General features: G+C 39.9%; 2 protein-coding genes across 3 annotated transcripts in view; one reads left to right on the forward strand and one right to left on the reverse strand.

The window, feature by feature from the left end:
* LOC104956517 (L-threonine 3-dehydrogenase, mitochondrial-like) overlaps positions 1–4390 on the forward strand; it is a 6268-nt gene extending 1878 nt beyond the window's left edge. Inside the window, exons 4-10 of the mRNA XM_010784009.1 lie at positions 507–577; positions 785–934; positions 1065–1237; positions 1831–1921; positions 2194–2286; positions 2370–2546; positions 3459–4390. Coding sequence (XP_010782311.1) covers positions 507–577; positions 785–934; positions 1065–1237; positions 1831–1921; positions 2194–2286; positions 2370–2546; positions 3459–3598 — 895 coding nt within the window. The 3' untranslated portion in view covers positions 3599–4390. The remainder of the gene's footprint in view (positions 1–506; positions 578–784; positions 935–1064; positions 1238–1830; positions 1922–2193; positions 2287–2369; positions 2547–3458) is intronic.
* Positions 4391–4740: 350 nt separating this feature from the next.
* Positions 4741–7144, reverse strand: cunh8orf74 (chromosome unknown C8orf74 homolog). Of its 2 annotated transcripts, none has more exons than XM_010784008.1 (4): positions 7071–7144; positions 6373–6556; positions 5238–5461; positions 4741–4825 (listed from the first exon to the last, which is right to left on the reverse strand). In XM_010784008.1, the coding sequence occupies exons 1-4, from the start codon at positions 7119–7121 to the stop codon at positions 4766–4768; spliced, it is 519 nt and encodes a 172-aa protein (XP_010782310.1). In that variant the 5' UTR covers positions 7122–7144; the 3' UTR covers positions 4741–4765. The 2 variants fall into 2 exon arrangements, with proteins under 2 accessions (XP_010782310.1, XP_010782309.1); XM_010784007.1 differs by having other exon boundaries at positions 6343–6556.
* Between the last annotated feature and the right edge of the window lie 2494 nt (positions 7145–9638).

Below are 9638 nucleotides of genomic sequence, written 5' to 3' on the forward strand. Positions count from 1 at the left end.
TTCAGCCATCTTCACAACCTTTTGGGGAACTCATTCCTTCCCCTCCCTGCACTGGACACTGACCCCCAAAGTCCTCATCATCTGGTTCGTTTACGCCCATTTAGCTTCTTTTCATTCGTTTTGTTTTTAATTGCAGTTTAAGCCCTCTATCATTTCTCCAACACAGTTTTTTCCCCAGTGACAGTTGTCGAGGTAATACATCCTTTCCTTTTCTTTTCTCATTATAGGAGGGCTTGGTAGCCCGGGGTGGGGCTTGCAAAGCTACTGACGGTAAGCATTTAACATGTCGTCCGTATTTCAGTTGTTGACCATGGCTTGCTTTAAATGCAATTCTGCCTGCAATAGTTACTGCAACAACAACAACATGAAGTGTCACCAGTGGCCCTCTTTGACAAAACGAATTATCCGTGATGGGCAAACAGTTATTATAAATGTTAATCATTAAAAAACATTTCTTTATTTTAGTCTTTCCGAAACTGACCAATATTTATGGTTTTTTTCCTCAGGAGACGATTTGGAAAAAACAACGTTATCCTGTCCGACATTAGGAAACCCCCAAACCATGTCTACAATAATGGTGTGTATTATTATATAACCTACTTATATGTTCTTTTAGCTGGTACACATTGTGTTTATGTGCATTTTAACCTTTATGTCAAGGTCAATCTTTTCTTTAAGGGTTTGCATTCTCAGTCTATACATATGGACCTTAATGGTGACTCTTGGGGGTCTCCAGATGATTTCAGAAACTGTACAAACAAGGGTCATTTTGGGTCCTCCACAGGTCCGTTCATCTTCTCAGACATCCTGGACTCTAAGAACCTCCGGGAGATCGTGGTGAACAACAACATCAGCTGGCTGATTCACTACTCTGCGGTGCTGTCCGCTGTGGGAGAGAACAACGTCGCGCTGGCCAAAGAGGTCAACATCACAGGTACATGCAGACACATTACAGTCATATTCAAACAAGCTGTGAAACTACTGATAAGTCAGTTTTACAGATTCTAAAAGTGTGTTGCACCAGTATTTAGAGCCATCTTAAATCAGCCTCTCTCTCTTCGTAGGTCTCCATAACATATTAGACATAGCAACCGATCATGGTCTGCGTGTGTTTGTCCCTAGCACTATCGGTGCCTTCGGTCCGTCCTCACCCAGAGACCCCACCCCCGAGCTGTGTGTGCAGAGACCCCGCACCATCTACGGCGTCTCCAAGGTCCACGCCGAGCTGATGGGTGAGGTGAGACGCAGATATACAGACTAGGGATGCCAGCGATTATTCGAATATTCGTTACAGTCTCCATAATCGAAAATTATTTTTAAAATTCGATTTTATTTATATATTTTTTTATTATTATTTATGTTTTTTTTTTTTCTGGCTCAGTTTCAACCAAAATATAGACTAATGCTAATAATAGTAATAGTATTAATAATTGTAAATGGCCATTGGTCACACCACCAGTTTGTTTTACTGTAAACTTGGAGGAAGCCAGCAGCCCTACACACCGACCCCGCCCCCCCAATTGATTTATTGGAGTGAGAACAAAACTAAAGATGAACAAAGGAAAGAAGAGTTCCTCGTGGAACTACTTCAAACTGACGAGTGCAAAATCAGGTCAAATGCAAGAGTTTTTTTGTTTCTCCCGCGGGGGGGGGCGGGCGTTGAATAATCAATTATTATTCGCCACGGCTGTCCGATTTTCGATTTTGATCATGGTCAGTTTCTGGCATCCCTAATACAGACACACAAAGATATCAAGTGTCCAAATATACACGTCCGCTTTACTCCCACAAATCCCAGGGTGTTTAAGCGTTCCCTCCCTCTCTTCTCAGTACTACCACCACAGGTATGGGCTGGATTTCCGCTGCCTCAGGTACCCGGGCATCATCTCCGCTAACTCCAATCCTGGGGGAGGAACAACAGGTATGTAAAGCTTTAAAAAAACAAAACAATTCCGTCCCTCTAAGTTTTGACATTTGCCAGTTTTTCTCAACTGGCCTCATAATGGGAGGGACATTTTTCACTATTTGTATAGGTTTTATTGACCAAACGATCAATAGATAATGAATGTAAGCGTTAGTTGCAGCCCTAAGAATGCGATAAAGATGGTGGAAGTATCACTAACAGTTTAAACAGAGGGGACTAATTGTTTGGTGTTTTTGATCTTAATATTCATCTGTTCTTCCCTTTCCTAGACTATGCTGTGCAGATCTTCCACACTGCGGTGAAAACTGGTTGCTTTGAGTGTAACCTGCGCAGTGACACACTGCTCCCCATGATGTACATAGGTAACACCCGACTTTTAGACCTTTTGCAATAGTGTCAACGTTTAAACTTCACAGGTGATGATTCATTTGTATTTCCTGCCCAGATGACTGTCTCAGGGCGACTCTGGAGTTCATGGAGGCTCCTGCAGACTCACTGCTCAGCCGCACGTACAACATCAGCGCGATGAGCTTCACGCCACATGACCTCGTCCAGGAGATGCAGAAAGTCCTGCCCGAACTCAAGGTCACCTACAATGTGGATCCTGTACTGCAGGCTATAGGTGAGACTCCTGGTATCTATGTGCAATATAAATACCATTACGCAACGCAAACATTTCCCAAATTGGGATCAATAAAGTACCTATCTATCTACCTATCTACCTACCTATCTACCTACCTATCTATCTACGTATCTATCTATCTATATCTACCTACCTACCTATCTACCTATCCATTTCATTTCATTTCATTTTTATTTGTCCCGCTCATGGTACGCAAAACCAAATGTACAATAATTGCCACAAAACATGAATACCAAAACACCTTTGAGCGAAAAGGAGCAGGGAGAAGAATACAATCTTATGTGACCTGCCCCTTTCTAAAAAAAATATTAAGAAAATACAAATAGATGGTCTGCCCTTCATAATAATAATTTTTTTTTTTTTTTTTCACAGCCAAACATAACAGTATCTTAGGATACTAAGAGAACACAAAAAAAAATAAAAACTTATTTCCCACTTGACGGTTAACGGAAAGAAACAAACAGAACAACACCGAAACATCACATGTTAAGGAAAAGAAAAGTGCAACACCCTCATCTATCTATCTACCATCATTACAAAACACTCGCTGCTATACAACATGTGCAATATCATTATTATTATTAATAATATTCTATAATAATATGCAATTACGTATCTGCCACTACGTTTTTTTGCACTGTTAATATTGACATTAATTATGTGAGCGTCTGTGTTTCCTGTAGATATTGAATTGCTCTTGTTACTGCACTGTTAGTGTAGTTTTATTTGTATTATGCTGCTGTGTTTATTGTATTTTTGTAAGTCTGGCACAACAATTTCCTTCAGGATGAATAAAGTCCCATCTTATCTTACTTAAGATCATAGGAGGAATGAGCAGCAGAATCATTTCTTCCTCATCCTCACAGTTTTCTCTTGTGTGTCTTCTGTTAGCGGACGGCTGGCCGATGGTGTTAGAGGACATCGCAGCGAGGCGGGACTGGGGCTGGAAGCACGAGTTCGACCTATCAGAGCTGGTGCAGACCATGCTGACTCACATCACTACCTCCAGCCAGCGTGCACAAGCAAACTGAGCCCTTTTCACTCCATGGAAAGCTTTATTTAGAACTATTAAACACTGAAGATTAAGAGAATGTTTACGATTACACGTTAAACAGCTCAAACATAATAACATCCAACAACTATCCTCGTCTCCATCTAATGTTCATAATCTGATGCAAGACTATGCATACTATCTCGCTATGTTACTGGACTTTAAATAGTCCTCTCTCTGAATGTACTGTATGTATGTATGGCATGTACACAGATGACTTGGCCTTCTGTATTTGCATGTGTAGCAGCTAAATGACATTTGGAGGGCGATTCAGCCGTCCTGAAAACCAGTGGGCTTTGAGTAAGAGACACTCAAAGGCTTTACCTCGATACGTAAGAGATTCAAACCCTAGTGTTACTGTAGGGTTAGTTACAGGGGCTTTAACCATAGTTGCCTAGCATTATAAAACATGTCTGTGTTAAAGAAGAACAGCTACTTCACCCGTACACTAGCTGCTTTAAATATTATTTGTATTTGAATGATTTTATCGTTGGTCTCAGTTTCGAAGCTGCAGCCTCGGAGCTGAATATTTATGGATGTTGATTTAATGAATGCATTAGCAGTCATTTTCATTTTAAGGGAAGTAGGGCTCTTCAGTTTTGCAGCTGTACTCTTAAGGATCTGTGAAAAACACGTGTAGCATGGAGGGAGCGGGCTATAGAGCTCCATTTTGTTTCTTTTTTAATATTGATGTTATTTATAATTATATTCTTTGCAGCTTTTTCTGTCAAACCAAACGGGACGAACTTTTTCTTTTTTAAATAAACACTTAAATTCAACAACGTTGTTATGGCTTTTCCTTTGTTGCCGACTCGTGCACTCAGTCTATCTTCATGATATTTGATAATGAACCTGTGCTTTAAAACGTCCACTAAAATAGTCCACAATGATAAATACATGTTCTCCTGTACAGTCAAATGAAGTGAATTAGAAAGTACGGGGCAAACAAAGCGTGGGAAATCCTAGAAATTAAACCATTTGCAATGTTTTCTTTCTTCCAACTATCTTTACTCACTGAGGTCCAGTCCTCACAGTGCATTCCCAGAATCCTTCAGTCCTGCTTTTGCCTTTGCAGCTGAGTGTGGATGTAATCTTTGTTTGTCTGCTTTAGTTTGAACTTCAGGATATCAACGAGCAGAGAGGCCTCTCAGTCCAGACTCTCCAGCATCTGGCCCTCTGTGGCCCTCACTGCTGCACCAACCAACGCCTGGACACCATGCGGAAAACAGAGGAGAAAAGGGCATGAAATATATTCCAAAAATGCTTTCCTTTGTTTTAAATCCCTCTGAGAGATCACCTCTTAGTCCAGTTCCACATCCTGAGGAATATCCACCTCCCCCAGAGTGACCCTTGACCCCTTTCGGAGACTCCACAGGCTCCTCCAACAGTGCAACACAATAGTAAATACACATAAAATAGTAATTGGGATATGATATACTAGTTGCAACAGATGGATGTTCTTTTCAAAAGTTGAAAGTCTTACGGCCTGTGGGATGAAACTGTCCCCGAGTGGTGGTTTTACCCTGATATGCAATCCATTTCTCCCACATGTGTACAGCGCTCTGTTCAGATGTGTGGTGATTATATCTGTGAGTCACTGATTGGAAAGGCTTCCTCACCTGAGCCAGAGGACAGGGTGTGGGCGGCACCTGCACCTCCAGGTGTAGCTGAGCGATGGACATGTTGGAGGCTCCACTCACAGCCGCCTGGAAGAGCCTCCTCCGGGCGGTGAGGGTGTGTGTGAGGAACTGGGTGAAGTCTTGTTGGTGGAGAGGGGTGAGGTTCGGCAAATACTCGGACAGCTCATCTCTCAGCAGGGATAAGAGGTTGGGAACGTCGAGACCTGATGGATGGAAGACAGAAAAGTACAGAAGCTTGAAAATAATGATTCAGTTTTGCTTAATAATGACCTAGTATCTCAAAAGAATGGAAAACAAATGACATTTTTGGACATTTATTTGGAAAAACTAATTATTTGAACTACATTTTTCATTATGACTTCTTTTGGGCTTGCATATTTATTTATATTATTTATATTTATAGTCAATTTAATATTGAATAATCAATTTCTTGCACAATAATATCCTGCATTATATTTGTTAATGGGGATGTGTATTTCCACATGTATATTTTCCTCATGTATATATATTTCTTTAACTTTGTAATCTTATTTTATTATTAATTTATTTCAGAAATATTTTTGGACTGTTGATTTCTAGTGTCTTAATTTCTCTTATGTACATTGCCGTTTTTTATGCTGCCAAATTGGGATCAATAAAGTACTTATCTATCTATCCATCCATCAATCTATCTATCTATCTATCTATCTATCTATCTATCTGTCTATCTATCTATCCATCAATCTATCTATCTATCTATCTATCTGTCTATCCATTTATCTATCTATCTATCTATCTATCTATCCATCCATCCATCTATCTATCTATCTATCTATCCATCCATCCATCCATCTATCCATCTATCTATCTATCTATCTGTCTATCTATTTAATCAAACAAAGATACAATTCCCTGTGGCCTTAATACCGTTTTAATAAAAAGCACATAGGGAATGAATCACTAGGAATGACTCACTCATACTCAAAGTGCTCTGCAATTCAAGCTGTTCAGATCTCAAACTAGGTAAACATGTGTTTCCATGCACTTTAAAAGCTCTCAGGAAACAAACGGCTCTCTCTGATGTCCCCCCTCCCTTGATCCTGACCTCCAGGTGAAGCTCTGTTTTTGCTCTTACCCCCCAGTCGAGGAAAGAGGCCTTTTGCGATCTCGGCTGCCCGGATCACGTCAGTCCAGGAGAAACCACGGCTCGCAGCAAACATGGCGACGTCAAACACAAACTCCTGATGGAAGAGGCGCCGCTCATCAGAGAGCTCGAGCCATGAGAAGTGACGACTCAGCCTCTGCACACCAGCATCTCTCTGCACACACATTGATACACACAACCATCATTGATGCACTCGTGCATAATCATTGATTTCATGCTGTGGCAGCTCATTATGGAGTTGAACTTTCATCAACATGGTCTTTGAAGTATGATTTACTCACTACACACACATTGTTTCTGCTGATAAGAGTGCAGCATTACAGCAACTTGTTGTAGCTTTTTTAAAGTTATTTATAGAGATTTAAATCGTCCTACCTTATACAGTAATGCAGTTTATACAATGCATCAGACATTAGGTCAGTATTTAGTTGTGTATATTAGTACTGTACAGTGTCAGATAAATAAATATAGTGAATAGTGAGGAGTGGTTTAAAGTAGCATAACATGTCAATACTAAAGCATAGGAACACCAAACATACAGTAAATGAATTGCTAGTAAATGGCATTTTTGATAAGTCTGTGTTGTCGAATTCCAGACAGCATTTGAAGGCACCAGAATTACACATCTATACGTTTTATTAATACAAAAAAATAAAGATTTCTTCTACCTGGTGTCTCGCTATCTGCGATATTTCACTCTCTGTGAGAGACTCCATCATTGATAAGTGACACAGGTCAGGTGCATTTGGTTGCCATGGGAGAAGGACGCGTAGTTCGGCGTGCGTAACTGTTTACGCGATTGCGTCACAATCACGTACGGCGCACGGGAGCTGGTGGAATGGAATGTTTGGACAAGACGCTTATTAATTTATTTTGTCATATTACAAAAATGGGAAAAAAATAAAAGTATGTTGAACTAACTAATGAGCTACAATAAATAGTCAGTTATAATCGTAATTAGTTCAGCAGATTCGGTTAATTCCGATGTTTAAAGTGTGTGCCGGGGTTTGATGGGGAACACTGTACCGGGGTCTGTCATGTAATTCGGTTTATTAACCCGAGCTACAGATGGCTCAGGTTAATCCTCTTTAGCATGAATCCCACTCCTCCTCCTGCTTCGTTTCTCCCCCTCTGTGGAAGGAAATAGTATGATTGTATTTTTTATAATGTAAAGATAACAGATTGAGATTTGTAAAGCTACCTCTTCACCAGCAATACGCCATTTCCGCTTATGCTTATAACAATAACATGAAAAATGTACTATATTGATCCCGATTTGGACATTTCTTCGTCACAGCAACATGTTAAAACAAGGCATTGCACACATAATTTCATCAATATCTCAGTATTAAGTCTCTTATTTTGAGTAGGAGATTCCACATGCAGTAGGCTTATATCAATTGTTTTGGTATGTAAATATTATGCCATTATTTTGAAAATCTAAATCAGTGTATTTCCGGTCCCTAAGCTGCTGGCTTGATGCTGAACATGCGCCTCTTTCCAAGATCTGCGATGTGTGTGACGGAGCGACCACTGCTGCATTAATATCTTATATCTAAATGGTTTGTTTCTGCATCTACAATCAGCTATTCGCCCTCCATCATCCCTGCTGTCGGTATGAATCCATAAAGGTAAGATTGGTCTGATTTATTTCCCCTAAATTCCTGTTGCTAAACTAATAAAATGTGCATTAAACTCCAAAATATGGTGCATGTGTTCTAGTGCAATTGTGCATGTTGTTGGATGTGTTTTCACTTCAGCAAGGACGTGCACTGAACTTGTATTAAAGGGGTCTGTTGGCTAAACTCCCCCTAGCACCGTATCATGTACCTGATTTGTGTAAAATGTGGTCATTAAACTACCACAAATCCATTTTCATGTGTTGATTGTTTACAAATGTAAATATTAATCAAATAAAATACTGCACACTTATTGTGTAAGTTAATTAAGGTTCAAAGTAAGCTAGGTTATTTTGAAAATGCACATTTTACTGCATTTAATATCATTTTTTGTATTTTTACAATAGACCGTCAAGTGTCCACATCTGCTTTACACATGTGGAGATTTGTATAGATCAACACATTCTGTATACCATGCGTTATTAAGCATTGCCAATCATATTTATGTACTTAAAACATAAAAAATAAACAATCATTTCGTCTTGAAAGGTCAGCAAAAGTGGGAAAATGTGGTGCTCAGACATAGCCAGTCTTTATCATATCTGTAACCCTTCTTGGTGTGTTTTGGACTTCATGTGATGCAGTTGTTGGGCAGTGGTGTGTTTATTGGACGAGTGAAAGAGAGCAGGAGGGGTTAATTAGGTTACAGTGGAGTGAGCAGATCTCCTAAAGTAGTCCACACATCATATTACCTCTGCTTTGCAAACTGAACCAATTACACCTCAGCTCTGACACACTCACACTTTTGCAGCAGTGATGATTTCCCTTGATTTATCCACAAGGAATACTCATTAGTATTCCCTCGCTGCCGTCAGCACAGGAACTACTCATCCCTGACTCCCTGTCTAACCAGAGGTCTCCAAAGGATCCACCTACTCTTTTCCTGTCGCTCATCAAAGCTGTGAAATGCAGGGTGAATTGTACACGGATGTTATCGGAAAAATAGACGGTGTCGTGTGAACTGCCCTTGCACTTAAAAGCACAATGCAGTGTCCCTGAACACCTGCAGGAGAGCCGTGAACGCTTGAGGGACGAACACAAATCCTGTAAAACAGTTTTTTGATTTGTTGCTTTTATAAGAAAAAGGTTTTGTACAACCTGAGTCTTATCTTGTAGAAACAAAACCTTGAGCAACACAAGATTTCAGTTCATCTTAAGGACACATTGTTCTTGGTTTCAACATATAGCCTAAGGCATATTAACTATGTCCTTCTCTTTAAATATATGACTTCTGGCATTATCAATATGTTCAAATTCAAAATGGATCAAATAACAAGTGGCCCCTTTCTGCATTTCCTACCAGTTTCATCTTGTTTTGGTTTTACAGCCTGCAACTTTACTGTTGTGGCTCACTCTCATCAGCATCATTCACAGGTGCCATCTTTAATGTAGTCCACATGTTACAACATCTATATACAGCCAGAATTCCAACTGAACAACCAAATATAGCCTTACATATTTTACTGTATGTGCAAGTGTTAACGAAGGTTTAAAGTAGATGGCGTCAAGACAAAAACAAAATGAAACGTTAACGTGCTTTTAACTCGTGATAATGTG

This window comes from Notothenia coriiceps, unplaced genomic scaffold, assembly GCF_000735185.1.
Source record: "Notothenia coriiceps isolate Sejong01 unplaced genomic scaffold, NC01 NC01_scaffold00026098, whole genome shotgun sequence".
Taxonomy (NCBI): domain Eukaryota; kingdom Metazoa; phylum Chordata; class Actinopteri; order Perciformes; family Nototheniidae; genus Notothenia; species Notothenia coriiceps.

What these genes read in the sequence shown, in the direction of transcription:
- cunh8orf74 (XM_010784007.1), bottom strand. Translation starts at nt 7,121, where the DNA reads ATGATGGAGTCTCTCACAGAGAGTGAAATATCGCAGATAGCGAGACAC. An exon ending in AAACAGAGCTTCACCTGGAG is followed by an intron (nt 5,462 to 6,342) that starts GTCAGGATCAAG and finishes TCCATCCATCAG; the next exon opens with GTCTCGACGTTCCCAACCTC. An exon ending in CACCCTGTCCTCTGGCTCAG is followed by an intron (nt 4,826 to 5,237) that starts GTGAGGAAGCCT and finishes CATGGTGTCCAG; the next exon opens with GCGTTGGTTGGTGCAGCAGT.